Source organism: Manacus candei, unplaced genomic scaffold (assembly GCF_025592945.1).
Source record: "Manacus candei isolate 608988 ecotype Guabito, Panama unplaced genomic scaffold, ASM2559294v1 h1tg000150l, whole genome shotgun sequence".
Taxonomy (NCBI): domain Eukaryota; kingdom Metazoa; phylum Chordata; class Aves; order Passeriformes; family Pipridae; genus Manacus; species Manacus candei.
In genome coordinates, this window is record NW_026138198.1 from 1,999,598 (window position 1) to 2,020,399 (window position 20,802).

The following is a 20,802-nucleotide window of genomic DNA, read 5'->3' on the forward strand; positions in this document are numbered from 1 at the left end:
CCTCTGGGGCACAGGGGGGGATTGTTGGGGTGTCTGGGCAGGTCCAGGAGCTGGACTTTGATCTTTGTGGGTCCTTCCAACTCCGGGAATTCCACGATTCTGGGATATTATGCCACCAAGAGCAGCAGCACCCGAGGCACAGCAGCACAGGAGCTGGTGGTGAGTGTGGCACACGGGGCTCTGCAGCTGAGCTTGTTGGTTTTGCCTAAATTACAGATATTTGTCACCATGAGTCATTTCAGGGCTGTAACTCTGCTTTGAAATGAAGATGACACAGGAGCCACCCACCTGATGAGATTTATGTTCCAAACTGAGTTATCCAAATGGATAACTCTGATTATGTTGCCAGTCAAAATTGGGAAAGAAGAGCAGAAACAAGGCAAACACTCCCTGGGAGTTCTCCCTCTTCGATATACAAATAGAATATTTTCCCAGGAACTGAACAGTCCTTTTTTATATATAAAACCTCAAAAGAAAACCGATTTTCTTAAGGAAAATCAATTGTTGTTGTTATAAACTGGAAAGAAATGACTTTAAACACTGTCACAGGTTTCTTTTCAGGAGTATCCAGTGGATTAATTTGCACTGCATTCAGTTGTCATTAATTAAAGAGAAGCTTGTCCAACTTGTTGAGTCAATGAAGAAATTTGTGGTTGATCAATAGGCCAAGCACAATAGACTGAGGGGGTTTATTTTTTATAAACATATCTGTGCATACAGCAATCAATGTTTAATCATCCTATGGGATTAACAGCTCCAGAAATCTATATTTCCCAGTCTTTAAGAGAACACTGTTTCTCAGCAGGAGGCAGGGAATAAATCCCCTTTCATTTGACAGCACGAGCGTTTTCTGCTGCAATAAAATCCTGCCACAATTACAGCCCCTTTTCTCTGATGTCAGGGAAATACATTTTGCTTTTCTGGTGGTTTTTTTTTTGGTTTGTTTTTTTTTTTTGCTTTTCAGCTTTAGGACCAGAGATTTCTAAATATTCAAAAGTAACCAAGAAAAAAAAAAGGAGTTTTCCCAGTGAAGCCTCTGGATTTATTAGGCCTGGATATGCTCTGCTCCATTAATTACAGCTCAGGCCCGTGACAATCTTAATAAATGCTCCAAAAACTGAGCTCATTTTTCCTCAGCGCCCCACAAATCCTCCCAAACCATTGGAAAACTGTTGTTTCAAAGGAAATTTCCCACCCTGTGTGTCCTCCTTGTCTTTGAGAGGCAAAGGGCCTTTGATTAGAAAAAATTCTCGAGGCGAAGGGCTTGGATTTTTCCCCCTTCAAAAATTCCTTTTCCAGCAGATCCTGGTTCTTCCTTAATATTTCTTAATATTAAGAATATTTCTTAATATTCCTTAATATTCCAGCTCTGGCCAGGTGAGTTGAGGTGCAGAAGATGTTTTGGGGCTGTGTTTGCTTGTGGGTTTTCTCGACTGGTTTATGTCAAACAGCAAGGCCTCGATGTCAGGGAGAGGCTCTCCAGGGAATTTTAAGGAATTCAAGGATGAGGATTCACCTCCTTCCCATCCCAGGAGCCAAAATCGATGCCCCAGATCTCCAGGGGGGAAGGGTTGGGTGGTTCTTGGTGCTTCCATCAGTGTTGGGAGTCTCCTCCTTGGAGCGTCTCCAGTTTGGGGCTGGGATTTTACCCCATCCTGAGGCCTTTTAGGAATCAAAATCTTATTTTTAGGGGTGTCTTGGGCATTTCAGTGTGGCTGTTTATGTCTCAAAATCATGGGTTGAAAATAAGCTGGAAAATCCTTGTTCCTCCAGCTGCTTCCAAAGTTCTCCAACTCCATGGAGACCTGACCTTCCTTTTTGTTGAGTCAGCAAATAAATAAGATCAATTCTTTTAGTATTTTTCAGCTCAATTCCTGTATTTGTTTTCGATTATTTCAATATTTTTCAGCTCAATTTCTATATTTATTTTCATTTCTTTTCATACTTTTCAGCTCAATTCCTACATTTATTTTCATTTATTTTAGTATTTCTCAGCTCAATTCCTACATTTATTTTAATTCCTCTTTATATTTTTCAGCTCAATTCCTATATTTATTTTCAATTATTTTAGTATTTCTCGGCTCAATTCCTACATTTATTTTCAATTATTTTAATATTCTTCAGCTCAATCCCTACATTTATTTTCATTTCTTTTCATATTTTTCAGCTCAATCCCTATATTTATTTTCAATTATTTTCATATTTTTTCATCTCTATCCCCACATTTATTTTCAATTATTTTAGTATTTTTCAGCTCAATTCCTACATTTATTTTCAATTATTTTTACATTTTTCAGCCAAGAGTGCAGTTGGTGTTTCACACCAGATTTGGGAATGTGCTGGGAAGGCTCCCTCAGGAATGTCCTGGAGTGATTCTGCCATGGATAACTTTATTTTCCAGGTGGAAAGAGAAGCTTGAAAGTGGAATGTGGCAAAAACTGGGTGGATACTTCCCTTATTTATTTATTTATTTATTTATTTATTTATTTATTTATTTATTTATTTATTTATTCATTCATTTATTTATTCCACAATGAGCTGAAAAATCAGGCAAAGGTTTGTTTTCTGTCCAAATAAGTGACAATTTTGTGATGTTTCGTGTTTTTTTTCTGACTTCCATGGCAAAAAAAAAAAAAAAAAGGGATTAGAACAGAGCTGGTGTCGATTGCAAGGGAAAAAAAGAATGTGGGAAAAATCCCAATATCCAGGAGCGGCTTAGGAGGCAAAATACTGAAATTCCTGAGATTCCAGAATTAATTCTGATTCCTTACAATGAGCTGCTGTACAAATATTCCCAATTACACCTTGTGTTTGGATAAACAACTGCAGGAAGAGAGAGACTTCAGCAAATAATTGCAATAATTAAGGATTAAAATTCACAATTACCCAAACCAGCCATAAATTCTCATCAAATTCTGTCACTCTTTGAATTATTCCTCTCTTCTCCACCTCCCCAAACAGGAGCAATAGAGAGGCTCCAATTTTTTATCCGTTCTGAAAGCAAAATATTTTGATTTTTCCTTTCGGTTTCTGCCTCCTGAGCCACTCCTGGATGTTGGGATTTCTCCGTAGGAAGCAACACCTTTTTATTTCCCTTGAAACCAACACCAGCTCTGCTCTAATTCCTGGGGTTTTTTTTGCCATGGAAACCAGAAAAAAAACCCATAAAACATCACAAAATTTAATGAATAATTGTCCACCGATATATGGGGACCTCGTGGAATTATGGAATTTTTAAGGTTGGAAAAGCCTTCCAAGACCACCAAGTGCAACTTCCAAGGTCACCAATGCCCCATGTCCCCAAATGCCACATCCACAGGGCTTTGAAATCCCTCCAGGGCTGGGAATTCCATCCTGGAAAACCCGTTCCAACGCTTGACAACCCTTTCCACAAAGAAATTTTCCCTCCTCAACCCCTCTGTACCCGTGTAAAATACTTCAAAAATCAAAATATTGCCACTTTTAATCCCACAAAAGGTGGGATTGTTAATTATTAATTATTAACCCCCACTAAGGCCAGTTTGTAGGGAAAGTTTACTCATTCCTTCTCGGTGAAATATGATGTTCTATTTCAGGGGGTATAAAATAAATGAAATAAATGAAATAAAAACTTTTCCATCCTTAATGAACTCTGGGTGGGTGAAGGAGTTGAGAGGCCTGACAGGTGGAGTGAGCCTTGTGGAAAATCTCATTTGAGCATCACTGCACCTGTACAGGTGCCTTGGGATGGCTGGTAAATATTTAATGATTTTTCCCTTTGTTTCCTGCACTTTAGGCAGAGGAATATTGCAAAAATATTGCAAAACTATGGCAAAACCCAGTCACTCTACTGCCAAAAAAGGGGGATGATTTCTGCTTATCTCTAAAGCTGATGGTAGAGACAGTGTGGCACTATTTTTCCTGCTTAATTAGATTGTTTTTCTCTTTTCATTTCTTGGTGAGGAGGCTCTGAAATAAGAGAAACTGCATTTGGATGTCGGGAAGTGAAGTTTATAAAGCCCCCAAAAAAATCTACGCTTTGCAGTTTGTGACTTTGCTTTTTACCTTTTTTTTTTTTTTTTTGCTTTGACTTTCTTTGTCCCCTGAAATCCATCCACCTTTGAGACTACAAGGGCTGCTGGATATTGGGATTTCTGCACAGGAAGCAACACCTTTTTATTTCTCTTGAAATCAGCACCAGCTCTGTTCTTATTCCTGGGGGTTTTTTTATGCTTTAAGGTCATTAATGACTTATTTCATTCTCACTCATCACCAAAAGTGGTTGGAAATCAAACTGTCTCTCTGATTACTTTAAAAAACTCCTTGACTCTAATGAGGAGGCACCTCCCAATCCATGAAATCGTGTCTTTCCCAGCCCAGAAAGCGTATTTTCCTTTGCTGTTGGCCAGTGTTGTTTTAAAATCATGGAGGGAACAGGGATACAAGTCCTGAGAGTCCATTTACTTGCTCAGGTTTGAAGGAATAACATTTGGGAATGAGAAAACTCACCCTCAGGAATCTGATGGGATGACCTGGAACGAGCAAGGATTTTGAGAGGAAACACAGAGATTATTTAACATTTTTACAAGCAGGTTTTAAATGTAAGGGGCAGATTTTTGAAGAAATGGAGGGTTTAGTGAGTATTTAAAAATGCCCCAGCTTGTTCTGGAGTGTTCGAGTTGCCATCACAAACCAGGTGATGATCCCTTGTGTGGTGAGTGTCCAAAATGCTCCTGAATTGGGTTAACTCTGCTTTTTTCCTGCTCCAAACCTCATCCCAGGGCCACTGGGCTGTGCCAGGTTTGCTGCAGGATCCTCTCTGGGAGGAGAGGACAAGAGGATAAAACAAATTCCAATTTTTGGTCTCATTTGTTTGGTACCAAAATGCTCAGGTGGGTTATTTCAGGAAATTAGGGATGCAAGCCCTGAGAGTCAATTTAACTTGTTGAGTTTGAAGGAATAACATTTGGGAGTGAGAAAATTCACCCTGGGGAAGCTGATGGGATGACTTGAAATGAGCAGCAATTTTGAGAGGAAAAATAGAGGTTATTTAACATTTTTACAAGCAGGTTTTAAACGTGAGGGGCAGATTTTTGAAGAAATGGAGGGTTTAGTGAGTATTTAAAAATGCCCCAGCTTGTTCTGGAGTGTTTGGGTTGCCATCACAAACCAGGTGATGATCCCTTGTTATCTCCCTTGTGTGGTGAGTGTCTAAAATGCTCCTGAATTGGGTTAACTCTGCTTTTTTCCTACTCCAAACCCCATCCCAGGGCCACTGGGCTGTGCCAGCTTTGCTACAGGATCCTCTCTGGGAGGAGAGGACAAGAGGATAAAACAAATTCCAATTTTTGGTCTCATTTGTTTGGTACCAAAATGCTCAGGTGGGTTATTTCAGAAAATTAGGGAAACAAGTCCTGAGAGTCAATTTAACTGGTTGAGTTTGAAGGAATAACATTTGGGAATGAGAAAATTCACCCTCAGGAATCTGATGGGATGACCTGGACTGAGCAACAATTTTGAGGACAGGAGGAGTGGCCTCTGGAATAAAATAGATTTCCAATTTATGGTCTTGTTTGTTTGTTACCAGAATGCTCAGGTGGGTTATTTAAAGAAGGTTCTTGGTCTTGTTGTATCTCCAATCCTTCTGGGTGGTTTCCACTCATTTCTGAGGTGAAGACAGAACCTGTCCCAGATCTCTCTGACGTTGGAATTCTCCTTTTGGTTTTTCAGGCTGGCCAACAGCGTTGGTGGGAGCAGGAAATCACCGTGAATGGGAACATCCAGAAGGGAGAACTGATCACCTACAACCTCACCGAGCTCATCAAGCCCGAGGCCTACGAAGTCAGGCTGACCCCCATCACCAGATTTGGGGAGGGGGACTCCACCATTCGGGTCATCAAATACAGTGGTAAGAACTTTGAGGGCCAGGGAATGTTTTATCGGCGTGTTCTGGGTCTGCTGGGCGGGGTCTGAACGTTCCCAATCCTGAAATAATCCATCAAAACAATCATCCAGGAAGGAGGAGCTGGGGAGAAATTAAAGCCTTCACCACTGGGAAGGTTCATGACAACAAAAAGCAAACAAAAAAAGCAAACAACAAAAAGAAAAAAAAAAAATCTGAACAGATCAAATTCAAAATCATCTCCAATTTTTTTGTGAAATGAAGGAAAAAATAGAAAAAAGGAAATAAAGGGAAAAATCACTGTTCACTTTTAATAGCTCATTTCCAGTCGGTTCTTGCTTGGAGCTCTTTGAAGGACAACAAGTTTTGAAGAAAAAATCCACAAAACAAATAGTCTGAAGGTGTCAAAACGGTGCTGTGATATCAAAATGCCTTTTTTTCCCCCCTCAGAATGAGCACTGTGGAGAAGGTTTTATTTTCACGTGCGTTATTTTCACGTGCATTATTTTCACATGAATTATTTTCTTGTGAATTATTTTCTTGTGAATTATTTTCTTTTAAAAAGGTGACTGTTTCTAGTCCCATGCAGGTTTATGTAATGTATAAATTTCTATAATATATGACACAAAGGGCATTTGCACATTTTCCTCTGAAAGGTTACAAATCACAAAGATTTGTCCACTTGAATCTAACAAGAAAAAGGGAGTTTCCGGACATCCTTCCATGCAGTCTCCCAGTATTTCCAGGATTAATTCCTCTGGTAAACCCCTCAAAATACCTTTGTTGGGGTATTTATCTAATGAATAACTGACTCTTTTCTTTGGTTTGTTTTTCTGCTGTAAAAAGTGCACTGAAGGGCAGGAGGTACCTTGGAGAGGAGGTTGGAACTGGATGGGCTTTAAGGTCCCTTCCAACCCAAACCATTCCAGGATTCTTTCATGAGGAATGTTGCCAATCCCACAGGGAAAAAGCCATGTGGACACAGGCCAAGTGTAGCTCCAGTTGCTCCAGGAGCTGGATCCAGCACTGATTAGTGCTCAGAGAGAGCCCAAAGCAGGACATCCCACTCAGCAAAAGAAAAACCAACCTACACATCAAGACTTGCTTTCCAAAATGATTATTGGACAAAGGAGTGAATGAATCTGAACAAAAATTGAGTGTCTGGTGCATCCCTTGTGCAATTCTTCATGGGCAGTGATGAGCTCAGCCCTCCTCAATCTCATCATCAATTAGTTTGATCACTGGTTTAATGTCAAGGGGGAAAAAAATCACATTAAGGACCTCAAATCTCAACTGTAAAGGCTGGAGGAGCCATTTCACCAAGTGCCACATCTGCTGCTGCTGGGGGTGGGTGAATCTTGGGTTCCACCTGCCACAGGAAAGGGTTTGAGAAGTCTACATTTCCCAAAGCTCCTGAAGGCAAAATCCCAGCTAAACAAAAGGACTTGGAATAACAAACTCGTGGAATGGTTTGGGCGGGAAGAGACTTAAGGCTCATCTCATTCCACCCCCTGCCGTGGGCAGGGACATCTTCCACCAGCCCAGGTTGCTCCAAGCCCCATCCAACCTGGCCTTGGACACTTCCAGGGATGGGAATAAACAGGATAAACAAGGATGACTTGTTTCTAGGTCCATGACCACACAAATGAGAGAAAATGGAGATTCTGCTGCAATGCCTGTTGGACTTTGGCTCCTTGTTGGACCTCTTTGCCCTAATAAGTCCCTGTCTCCTGGCAGTGGTAGGAGTGTGGTCTCTTTGCACACACACAAGGGAAAGACTCAGAGTCTTCCCAAAAGTCAGGAACTGAATCTTCATGCAGATATTTGGGGTTTCTCTGCAGCAAACCCAAATTCTCCGTGCTGGCTGTGATGGAGATGATTATATCCTCACAACCAGCCACTGCCCTCTCCCACGGACCCCAAAAATTCCCCCCGTGACTTATGCACTGACCAGTGCCCTCATAAGAAGCCAAACCCACCCTTTTGGTCCCTCAGTCCCTCCTGCTCTTTTTTGGTGGTGTCTGGATTTTGGCAACTCTCCGGAGGTCGATTGAGGTCCCGACCGAGCTGAGCTGGAGCTTTCACTGCAACACGATGTGATTCCCGTTTCCAGCCCCTGCCTGGCAGGAAGAACATTCCCATGGCAGCATAAAAGGAGTGTTTTGTCCCCTGCAGATGTTTCTACTGCTCTCTGCCATTGGTGCAGATGTGAACAACACCCCGGTTCAAACGTGCCGAGGAGGTGCCAACACCACATCCAGACACCCAGGAGGGGGGAAGAGGCTGCTTTTGGAGCAGCACTCAGGTCCTGACAAACTCCCAGCTTCACAAATCCTGAGCCAGACATTTATCAAAGAGCTAAACCCGCAGTGACTGCCCTTTGAAGAGGGATCCCAGAGCCACTGGGGCTTTGTGTGCTTAAAATCCCCATTTTTCTCTCCCCGAGTGGTGCCAGCAAACTATTACCGGGCTGGTTTATGGGTGTTAGAGCTCCAACTGGAAAATAATGATCTCACACACCTTATCACGGTGCAAATCCAGTGCTTATCAACTGCAAAGCTGGAATGTTAAAGGAGCAGTTAATGGGCTGGTGGGATGCCCAGCACCCGACCTGCAGCAGCGTGAGGAGTCATTCTGTACAACACCCAGGGAATAAAAGGCAGCAGGAGAACGTTCCTAAAAAGAATTAAAACCTTTTTTTACATTTTTCTCCCATTATCCACTTTTTTTTTAAGTTGTGAGACCTCAGGCAAGGAGGCAAATGTTTGCCTTTTCCTGTGTTCAGTGGGATTTGGGGCGAGTTTGTCCCTGTGTGTTCAGTTTGGAGCAGCCCTGCAGAACTGGCCTCCAGCGGTGTCAGCTCTTCTTCCTCATCCCACCCCATCAGGAATACCTTGGAGAACCAGGACCTGGGGAACTGTCACAGAATCCTAGAATCCATTGGGTTGGAAAGGTTTTAATGACCATCCTGTTCCAAACCTCTGCCCACCTTCCACTAGCCCAGGTTGTTCCAAGCTCCAGGGATGTCCTTTCTCCAAGGACGGAGACTTCCCAACATCTCTGTGCAGCCTTTTTGGTGCTCCATCACCCTCAGAGGGAGAAAGTTCATTTATCAGCTTTGAAATGCCCCAAGAGATTCATATTTTTCGAGGATTCCCACCGCAAATATTTTTTGCCTTGTTTTTTTTTTCGGAACTCTCAGCAGCCTAATAGGATTTCACCCCATCCTAAAGAAATGCAGCCAGTGTGAAAAGCAGATCAGACACTCTGTGGTGAAAGCTGCTAAAAATGGGGCTTTTTGCATTGAAGGAATGCATTAACTTTCCCAGCCCAGTCTGAGTTTTTGAGCAAATTGAGGGTAAATGGACCGTGCACTGCCCGGGTTTCACTTGGACAGCTTAAGCTGGGTTTTTTTAGGAGGACAATCTTGAGTTGGTACCAGGCAGGAGTGATTTCTGTAGGGTGATTGTGAAGCGTGGAAGGATCAACAGGACATTTCTGGAGCGTTCATTGTGTTTGCTGCTTATTCAAGAGGAAAAAGCTCCTCTAGGTTTTTTTCCACCCTCTGGACATGCCCATGTCCCTCCAGTGGCTTTAAAACTGCTCCAGTAACACTTTAAGATGAGATGTCTTAACTTTCAGACTGTTTAAGTAAAGCCACATTAATCCCATTTGTGAGTTCAGGTTTATTGGGTCGCACACCTTTGGATGCAAAATTGTCCTTAAAATTTGAAAATTACCCTGGAAATGGCTAATATATAAAATAATACAGAAAAATAACAGCTCCCAATGTTGAATATCCTAAATAAGGAGACTATTAGAGCAGGAAGACCTCAGTAATTAGTTTTTTATGCATCTCCTGCCATCCCAAGCGGGAGCTGTAAATACAAAATAAAACCTCTGCGGCTTCTGGTGCCACGAATCACAAACTTACCCGTGGCACAAGGATTTCCCAGGCAAATCCCTTGCCTGCCATGAATTATTCTCTGCTCTGCACATGGAAGGACAGGAGAAAAGAGCAATTCTCACAGTGGGAGTGACATTGATAATCCCAGCCAAACATCACTTGGCAGATTCTTCGGGAGCTCCGTGTGTGACTGTGCTGGTGAGCACAGTCTGGCAAGGAAATACAGACAGGGCAGCTGGAGGAGCTCTGATGAGTGTTTTGGAGGGTAATTCAAAGCAGAGATGGCTCAGAGGAACAGCAGGTACATCTTGGAGCAGCGGCTTCAACATTATCTCCATCGCTTTATGTAAATCTGTGTCAGCCTGTTTGATGGGAACTGGCTGTGAGATCCCACTAAAACTTCGGTGGGTGAGGTGAAAACACTAAAACTGAAATCATAGAATCATAGAATCATTCATAGAATCAGCTGGGTTGGAAGGGACCTCCGAGATCATCCAGTCCAACCCTTGATCCAACCCCGCCGTGGTTCCCAGCCCATGGCACTGATGCCACATCCAGTCTGTCCTTAAACACCTCCAGGGACGGAGAATCCACCCCTTCCCTGGGCAGCCCATTCCAATGGCTGAGCACCCTCTCTGCAAAGAAATTCTTCCTGATCTCCAACCTCCCCCTCCCCTGGCACAGCTGCAGACCCAGCCCTCTTGTCTTGCTGAGAGTTGCCTGGGAAAAGAGACCAACCCCCCCTGGCTCCCCCCTCCTGGCAGGGAGTTGCAGAGAGTGAGGAGGTCTCCCCTGAGCCTCCTCTTCTCCAGGCTGAGCCCCCCCAGCTCCCTCAGCCTCTCCTCACAGCACTTGTGCTCCAGTCCCTTCCCCAGCCTCGTTGCTCTCCTCTGGCCCTGCTCCAGCCCCTCCATGGCCTTCCTGAGCTGAGGGCCCAGAGCTGGACACAGCACTCCAGGGGTGGCCTCCCCAGCGCTGAGTCCAGGGCAGGAATCCCTTCCCTGGCCCTGTTGACCACCCTGTTCCTGAGCCAGGCCAGGATCCATTGGCCCTCTTGTCCCCCTGGGCACACTCTGGCTCCTGTTCAGCTCCCTGTCCATCCCCACTCCCAGCTCCCTTCCTGCCTGGCTGCTCTCCAGCCCCTCTGGCCCAGCCTGGAGCTGCCGGGGGTTGTTGTGGCCAAAGGGCAGGACCCGGCCCTTGGCCTGCTTGAACCTCATCCCCTTGGAATCAGCCCAACTCTCCAACCTATCCAAGCCTATCTCCAGCCATGATGTTTTTTGATGTGCACTTAAATATTTTTAAAGTTAACAAGTGATTAAAGAGGTCGTGTAAACTCCTTTATGTTAATAATAGTTAATTTTAAATGTTAAAAAAAGTCAATAATAGTAATGTTAATACTTGAATGGGATGTAGAGTTGGCCTCTTGTAACAGCAGCTGATAGATCATGGGGTCATGGAATATCCTGAGTGGGAAGGGACCCCCAAGGACCACCCAGTCCAACCCTCAGCCCTGCCCAGGCCCATCCCCAAGAGTCCCCCCCTGTGTCCCAGAGGATCATCCAAACCCTCCTGGAGCTCTGGCAGCCTTGGGGCTGTGCCCACTGCCCTGGGGAGCCTGGGCAGTGCCAACCACCCTCTGGGGGAAGAACCTTTCCCTGAGATCCAACCTGACTCTGCCCTGGCACAGCTCCAGCCATTCCCTGGGTGCTGTCCCTGCTCACAGAGAGAACAAATGGATGATGATGATTTGCACCCACAGCTGGTGGTGACCAGTTGCTTTGTGGTCCAGCTCACTTGTTTTTACATGAGGTTTAGTCACTACTCAAATTCTGTAAGAAAGAAAAGTAAATATTTGTGGTTATGACTGACTGCTGTAATTATTATTATTGTTGTTGTTGTTGTTGTTATTATTATTATCATTATCATTATTATTTTATTCGTAGTACCATGTTTCTAGCTCCAGAAAAAGAAACTGGTGCCAAACAGTGCATAAATGACAATATTTATAACTTTACACTGACACTCATTCCCAGTATCATCCAGTATTATCAAAAGTAAGTGAGAATAATTGCTATAGTGGGGGGAAATCAGCCTTGTCCATGTAAAGCCCTGATATTTGCAGATAATGTTGCTTTTCATGTAGATTTGGATCTTGATTAAAGATTCAGCTGCTGGTTGTAATTACCACAATCAGCCAGTTTCCAGGGGTTACAAAGCAGAGCAGCTGAACCCATCACTTGTTTCCACTCACCTCTTTATCCCAGAATCCCAGAAGGCTTTAGGTTGGGAAGGATCTTAAAGCCCATCTTATCCCACCCCCTGCCATGGGGAAGGGACCACCAGGAAATTTGGGATAATCTGCACCTTGAGCAATCAGATTTTTTTTTTTCTTTGTGCTAATTTTGTTTTTGCTTTGTTTTCCAGCTCCAGTGAATCCTCACCTACGTGAGTATTTATTAATTTTCCTTTTTATCTTTTGTGTGTGTGAAGAGCTGTCCTTGCATTTGTTGTCCCTCGCAGTAAAAAAGTAAATTATAAGTATTTCCCTTTCCATTGCATCCCACATCCTCTTTCCCAGCATATTCTGCCAAGAGTCTTCATTTTAATAAGCCAAAATGTTCCAAAATTTGTTTATTTATGTATTATTTATTAATTTCTTGTGAAAGTTTTGATTTTAATACACAAAAAATATTCCTGCTTAGCAAATGGGGCTCGGTCTCCCAAAAAATATTCCTGCTTGGGAAATGGGGCTCGGTCTCCCCAAAAATAGTCCTGCTTGGGAAATGGGGGTTCAGTCTCCCCAAAAATAGTCCTGCTTGGGAAATGGGGGTTCAGTCTCCCCAAAAATAGTCCTGCTTGGGAAATGGGGGTTCAGTCTCCCCAAAAATAGTCCTGCTTGGGAAATGGGGGTTCAGTCTCCCCAAAAATAGTCCTGCTTGGGAAATGGGGGTTCAGTCTCCCCAAAAATAGTCCTGCTTGGGAAATGGGGGTTCAGTCTCCCCAAAAATAGTCCTGCTTGGGAAATGGGGGTTCAGTCTCCCCAAAAATAGTCCTGCTTATCAAATGGGATTCAGTCTCCCAAAAATATTCCTGCTTGGGAAATGGGGATGAGTCTCCCCAAAATATTCCTGCTTGGGAAATGGGGGTTCAGTCTCCCCAAAATATTCCTGCTTGGGAAATGGGGGTTCAGTCTCCCCAAAATATTCCTGCTTGGGAAATGGGGGTTCAGTCTCCCCAAAATATTCCTGCTTGGGAAATGGGGGTTCAGTCTCCCCAAAATATTCCTGCTTGGGAAATGGGGATGAGTCTCCTCAAAAATATTCCTGCTTGGGAAATGGGGATGAGTCTCCTCAAAAATATTCCTGCTTGGGAAATGGGGATGAGTCTCCTCAAAAATATTCCTGCTTGGGAAATGGGGGTTCAGTCTCCCCAAAAATAGTCCTGCTTGGGAAATGGGGGTTCAGTCTCCCCAAAAATAGTCCTGCTTATCAAATGGGATTCAGTCTCCCCAAAATATTCCTGCTTGGGAAATGGGGGTTCAGTCTCCCCAAAATATTCCTGCTTGGGAAATGGGGGTTCAGTCTCCCCAAAATATTCCTGCTTGGGAAATGGGGATGAGTCTCCTCAAAAATATTCCTGCTTGGGAAATGGGGATGAGTCTCCTCAAAAATATTCCTGCTTGGGAAATGGGGATGAGTCTCCTCAAAAATATTCCTGCTTGGGAAATGGGGATGAGTCTCCTCAAAAATATTCCTGCTTGGGAAATGGGGATGAGTCTCCTCAAAAATATTCCTGCTTGGGAAATGGGGATGAGTCTCCTCAAAAATATTCCTGCTTGGGAAATGGGGATGAGTCTCCTCAAAAATATTCCTGCTTGGGAAATGGGGATGAGTCTCCTCAAAAATATTCCTGCTTGGGAAATGGGGATGAGTCTCCTCAAAAATATTCCTGCTTGGGAAATGGGGATGAGTCTCCTCAAAAATATTCCTGCTTGGGAAATGGGGATGAGTCTCCCATTATTCCTGTAGGGAAGCCCAGTGGGATCAGAATTGGGTTGTTTGAGCCTCTCTCTCCATCTCAGATTCAACAACTAAGCCTTTCTGTAAATTTTAAACCTATTTGCAGAAGATCTTGTCCAGCACATTAATAATCAATCAGGGCTTAGTTGAAAGCTCCCAGGAGCTGGAGGAACCACCCCCATGGACTTTAAGAAGCAGTGGATGAGGCTCTTGTTAATTAACATATTAAAGATCTGCTCTGTGATGTTGAGAAGAAATGAGTTGCGATCCCAAGTGATTTTAAGATCTCAAACTGATTTTTAGGCTGTCTCTGTAGCTCTTGTAGGCTCGTGGTGGAGTGTGGGTGGCACCTGAATGGTTCTGGAAATAGGGAATGTGTGAGCTCAAGGGAGGGATGGGAAAGAGGGATGGGAAGGTTTGTCCACCCAAAGCACGGGAGACCCGGTGTTGCTTCTTCCAGATGACCAAAACCATGGGAAAATTTGGCTTTGCTTGTTTTCCCCCAAAGATTTTTTTTGAGTGGAATCCTTTACCAGGAAGGAAATCTTGGTCTGCACGTGGGTTCAAACCTGGGAGCTGCAGAACAGAGGTTCTGTCTCCCATCTCTGTTCCCCCAGCACTGCCCAGGCCACCCAAGTGCCACATCCACAGGGCTGTTGAATCCCACCAGGGCTGGGCACTCCAAACTCCCAAGGCCTCACCACCCTTTCCAGGCAGAAATTCCTCCTCCTGTCCCACCTGAGCCTCCCCTGGCACAGCTGGAGGCCGTTCCCTCTCCTCCTGTCCCTTGTTCCCTGGGAGCAGAGCCCGACCCCCCCCGGCTCCCCCCTCCTGTCAGGGGGTTGCAGAGCCAGAAGGTCCCCCCTGAGCCTCCTTTTCTCCAGGCTGAGCCCCCCCAGCTCCCTTTTCTGTCCCTTTTCTGTGCTTTCTCCAAAAACTCTGTTGTTCCTAAACCTGCTGGGCCAATTTCTCATTTGATTTACGTTGTTGTGAACAAAGAGTAAGAGCTGCATCCAACCAGGACAAGATTCCTGCACTGGAAACAGGAGTCATGTTCTTCCTGCTTCGATTCTGGAATATTCACATTGCCTCAATCCTTCCTTTTTATGCAGCTCCTGCTGTACATAAACAAACAGCACCAAAAGACTTAAACTCTGAGATGCAGCCTCACATCTACCTTTCATTTTTAACATATAATATCGACCATTTAACGTTTATAATCAAACCATATTTAATGTAAACCACAAGGATTTCATCTCCATCTGTACAATTAAGATGTCACACATGAATAATGGGAGAGATTTGATGTTAAGAGACTCACACCCAGCTTGAATTCTATGGAATAGATGCCAAAAATTCACAGTGCAATGAGTGTTTCACCTTGAGAACAGGTTCAGAGTTTACCCTAATTGGCAATGAATTTATTAATAACCTGAATCCACTTTGACCATAAGTGACCACTGTCACTGATGTTAATTAGCACCATCATTAGTGCCATGCTTGGGAAGGGGTGGCTCTTCCTCCTGCCCATTAATTAACAGCTCAACACCATCCAGATCCACTGAAATGCTCCTGTGTCTTGCATAAGAAAAGTGTTGGGTTAAACCTGAGGACCTCTTTCCCATTTTTATTCTCCTGTCGTCTTTCAGTGCCAAGAACATTCAGCACTAACCTTTTCCAATGTATTCCACGTGAAACCAGTGTTTGCCTGTTAAATAAATGGCAAACTTTGACTTTTTTTTTTTTTTCCCAACCTGGCCTGAATATTTATTTTTTTTTTTTTCTTTAACCTGAAGAAAAATCTTTTGTTCTACTGATGTGGAACTTCTTAGTGAAGCTCTGAGGGCATGGTGTGACACACCAAAGCTTTTAAGGTGTTGGAGGGGCAGTGGAGGAGCTGCTGAATGGCTGAAAATCCTCTGTGTTGATTCCCTTTGCTGCAGGACTGGAGCTGGGAGTCAAGATTTTTCTCCTTCACTTATTTTTTTTTCCCTTTTCATTTCATCCCACTGGGTAGAAACAGCAACTTCCTGCTGTAGGAAGGGGTTGTGTGAGTGGAGAGGGAAGCAAATGCACAAAATAGGGTGTAAACCAAGAGAATTTGGAGCTCAAGTTGTGTAAAAAGTGTTCCTGGAGATGAGAGGCCCAACTCTTGGTGGGGCTCTTCCATTGAGTGACTTTTTTTTTTTTATATTGCCCCTTTGCCCTTAAATAATTTAAATCCTGAAAATTTTAAAATTTAATTGCAACCCTTTAAATCCTTAAAATTCAGGATTAAATCCTTTAAATTCCTGTTTCCAGAACCAAACCCAGGTCCTAAGACTGGCTCCCCATCACGTAGTTATCACACAACCAGTGATAACCAAATCCCAGTTCTCCCTCCTCCCTGCCAGTTAAGGAATAGGGAATAATTTAGGGAATAAATTCTCCTGGAGGATTTAAGAATGTTGAAGGATTTACTGAGAAATCAAGTCAATCTCCTTGAGGTGCTGACAGCCAAGGAAATTTCTGGGAACTGCATTTGTGTGATAACTTGGTTTGATGGGGTTGTGTTTTACACTGACTGGTCTGGAGAGGTGCAGGATCCCAGGATGGGTCAGGCTGGAAGGGCCCACAGTGTCCCATCTGCTGCCACCTCCCTGCTCCAGCAGGGCCATCCCAGAGCACAGGGATTGTGTCCAGAGGGCTCTGGAATATCCCCAGGGAGGAGACTCTCCCCTCTCTGGCCAATCTGCTCAGGGCTGGGTCACTGCCCAGCCAAGAAGTTCTCCCTCCTGTGCAGGTGGCACTTGCTGGGCATCAGTTCCTGCCCGTTCCTGCTGGGCCATTGCTGGGCCCCCCCGAGCAGAGCCTGGGCCATCCTCTGCCCCCTCCCTGCAGGCCCTGCCAGCCCTTGGGGAGGTCCCCTCTGGGTGTCCCCTCTGGAGGCTGAACAGCCCCAGCTCCCTCAGAGATGCTCCAGGCCCTTCATCATCTCCATAGGAGAATCATCTTCCAGGATCTCCATGATTTCCTCATCCAGAGGAGCCCAGAGCTGGACAAAGCATACCAGATGTGCCTCCCAGGGCTGAGCAGAGGGGCAGAATCCCCTCCCTGACCTGCTGATAACCCTCTTCCTAAAGCCCCTCAGGTTGAGCTGTGCTTTCTTGTGCCAGGCTTTCTGTTGGCCTTGTGCTTTCTTTGGCCAGGCAGGAGCAGAATAAGACTTGGAAATCATTCCTTAAGCACCTTGTGGTTTGGAATTGATTTTTTCCAGCCTGCTTTTGAGCCTGCACTATCACCTGAGTGTAACTAAGCCCCAACCCAAGGTTCTTGCTTAGCACTACAAGCCCAAGCTAAGCCCCGGGTCCCTCTGTCCTCACTGATTACCAGGGAAGCTCCAGTGGCTTAAGTGGATTTATAGTTTGGATTTATAGTTCCCCAAACCTGCAAACATTTATCCACCTTCTCAGTGAAACAGAGATGAATAATCCCCTGGTGCTGGGTGTTTGAGTTCCTCAGAGCAATGAATATAAATTGCCCCCCTTTCAACCGGGCCGGGGCTGACACCGTGTGCAGGCAGCTGCCTTCTCCCAGGAGAAGGGAGATTTCCTTGTTTTCCCAGATAAATCAATTGACTTTGCTGGAAGAGTAAACTCGGCAGGAATTGTCTGTGCACGTGAAATGAAGCTTTTGCAGCTTTTATTTTGCTCTGCAACGAGAGCTGAACCTCCAAGTTTGGATTTTGGTTCCTAAATGTCCATCAGGAGGAATTTCTCATCCCATCGTAACCCACTGCCCTGGATCCTCTGTTCCCTGCAGGAGAAGGATCCCAGTGATCCTTTTTGAGGTTCTTGGCAATTTTTAATTCTTTGACTTACACTTTTACCCCCTGACCTCGAATCCACCCCAGAATTCCTGATGGAAGTCCAGGAGGTGCCTTCAGGACAGGATACAGTCCCCTGTCCTGCCCATATGTGTGCAGATAAGAACTAAACCTTTTTTCCAGGTATTTCTCTCTTTGATTAATGTAATCCAGGGATGGGAACCCAGATAAATCAATTGACTTTGCTGGAAGAGTAAACTCAGCAGGAATTGTTCGTGCACATGAAATGAAGCTTTTGCAGCTTTTATTTTGCTCTGCAACGAGAGCTGAACCTCCAAGTTTGGATTTATTTTGGTTCCTAAATGTCCATCAGGAGGAATTTCTCATCCCATTGTAACCCACTGCCCTGGATCCTCTGTTCCCTGCAGGAGAAGGATCCCAGGGATCCTTTTTGGGGTTCTTGGCAATTTTTAATTCTTTAGACTTACACTTTTACCCCCTGACCTCAAATCCACCCCAGAATTCCTGATGGAAGTCCAGGAGGTGCCTTCAGGACAGGACACAGTCCCCTGTCCTGCCCATATGGGTGCAGATAGACCTAAACCTTTTTTCCAGGTATTCCTCTACTTGATTAATATAATCCAGTGATGGGATCCCAGTGCTCTTCCTGAGCAATCCATCCATGTCCTGATTTTTAGGGATGTTCCTCACATCAGCCCTAAAGCTCCTTTGCTCTCATTTTCACCCCAATTCCTTTCCCAACCCTCTTGAAATTAAGGATAATTTAGGAGATGCCACTTGGAGATAACATTTAGATTTTGATCTTCTTATCCCTAAACAAAAATAATCCACCTCCCACTTTTCCCCCCCGTGGTTCATGTTTTATGGACGTGGTGCCTGTTCTTCCCAGCTTTTTAGGAATGCAATCCGGGTAAGAAGAAACGACACCTCTAAAACGTATAAATATGTACATTTGTGTCTAAAACTGAATAAATATATAAATTTGCATATAAAATCGTATAAATATGTAAATGTGTAAATGTTTACCCTAAATGTACAAACCTGAATATGAGAGAGGACGAGCTGTGCAATAAGATTTAAATATGATTTCAAGCAGCACCAGCACAGATTGAGGATATTCTGTTTGATTTCTGTTTTGTTGAGGTTGCTGTGAAAAAAAATGACATTAAACACTAGAAACCGGCAGAAAATAAAAATATGTATATTTATATTCACAAATACTCCTATTTGCTGTTATTGAGCATCATCCCAACGTGTATAATTAACATTATAATTAACATTATAATTAACATTATAATTAACACTTTGAAAAACAAGGGTTGGAGGAACAGGTTTGGCCACTGAATTTCTGCCCTTCGCTGTGTTGGCAGGAGAGTTCCACTGTGGCTTCGAGGATGGGAATATTTGCCTTTTCACCCAAGATGACACGGATAACTTTGACTGGACTAAACAAAGCACTGCCACGAGGGACACCAAGTACACCCCAAACACGGGGCCCAACGCAGACAGGACGGGCTCCAAGGAAGGTGAGTGAGATCCTGGTGCTCCTGCTGGGCTGGCACCGGGACAGGATGGCCAGTTCAGTCATTTCCTGATCATGGAATCATGGAATGCTTTGGGTTGGAAGGGACCTCAAAGCCCATCTCGTTCCAGCCCTCTCTGGGCAGCTGTTGCCTGAGCATCCTTGGGTTGTGTTGTTTTATAGATTGTTCTGTGTCTGGCTCAGAGTTGGTGATAAGTTTATCTGGATTTAAAAGTATTTTGTTATAGAATCAAAGAATGGTTTGGGTTGGGAGGGCTCTTCCTCCTGCCCATTAATTAACAGCTCAACACCATCCAGTTCCATTGAAATGTTTCTTGCATAAGAAAATTGTTGAGTTAAACCTGAGGACCTCTTCCCCATTTATTCTCCTGTCATGTTTCAGTGCCAAGAACATTCAGCACTAACCTTTTCCAATGTATTCCACGTGAAACCAGTGTTTGCCTGTTAAATAAATGGCAAACTTTGACTTCCTTTTTTTTTTTGTCCCCCCAGTCTGGCCTGAATATTTATATTTTTTTTCTTTAACCTCATTCAAAGCCCATCTCATTCCAACCCTCTCTGGTCAGATGCTGCCTGAGCATCCTTGGGTTGTGTTGTTTTATAGATTGTTCTGTGTCTGGCTAAAAGTTGGTGATACTTTTAAATCCAGATAAACTTATTTTACTATAGAATCAAAGAATGGGTTGGGTTGGAAGGGACCTTAAAGTCCATATTGTTCCAACCCCAGACACCTCCCACTAGCCCAGGTTGCTCCAACCTGGCCTTGGACACTTCCAGGGATCTGGGGGCAGCCACAGCTTCCTGGGAATTCCATCCCAGCCCCTCACCACCTTCACAGCCAAGAACTCCTTCCCAATATCCCATCTGGCCAAGAACTCCTTCCCAATATCCCATCTAGCCCTGCCCTCCTTTAATTTTCAGCCATTCCCCTCCTCCTGTCCCTCCTTGTCCCACGTCCTTCTCCAGGTCTCCTGGAGCCCCTTTTAGGTACTGGAAGGTGCTCTAAGGTCATACCAAGAGTAACAATGCCAGAATGTTGCCATCAACCATTTTGCCTCCTTTCTGCTGTGCCATTTTCCAAGTGAATCCTTTCCTGTTGTATCCTGCTGGGGAAACCTCCTGCCTCATCTGCAAATATTCTTCTGCTTTATGTCATTTAAATCCCGACTTGGACTCCCTCAGCCTGTCCCAACCAGGTGATTTTTGGCCCCGTTTTTGCTCTGGGTGTTGTTAAAATGTGCAGTTTTCCATCTGCTCCCCCATTAACGTGGTTTTCCGTTGCAGTGTGTGTTTACATTGAAAAGGCAGACACCTCGTGCTGAATTTTTCAAATCCTGCAGTAACTCAGGTTATTTTAGGCCCCTGTTTGCACAACTAAACAGGAAAAAAAACCCTTCCTGCATCACATTCGCTTGGTTGGGTTAAATAAATGAAATCTCTGTGGTTTGCACGGTCTGGGAACGCAATAAATGAATATTTTCTTCTTTGTGACTGACATGGCCAGCGAGAAATATTCCTTGAAAGGTTTCCATTGAGATGATTTCCCTTTATTTTACAAATCACCCCCACTCCCTGTTTACAGGGACAAATTACCACCTGGACCCTGAAGGCTGAACCCCCTCA

The 20,802-nt window shown here is 44.3% G+C and overlaps 1 protein-coding gene across 1 annotated transcript in view; it reads left to right on the forward strand.

Annotated features, from left to right (window-relative positions):
* The window catches only part of MDGA2 (MAM domain containing glycosylphosphatidylinositol anchor 2), a 293,882-nt gene that overhangs the window by 257,085 nt on the left and 15,995 nt on the right, over positions 1-20,802 (forward strand). Inside the window, exons 11-13 of the mRNA XM_051772102.1 lie at positions 5,710-5,887; positions 12,216-12,236; positions 19,007-19,162. Coding sequence (XP_051628062.1) covers positions 5,710-5,887; positions 12,216-12,236; positions 19,007-19,162 — 355 coding nt within the window. The remainder of the gene's footprint in view (positions 1-5,709; positions 5,888-12,215; positions 12,237-19,006; positions 19,163-20,802) is intronic.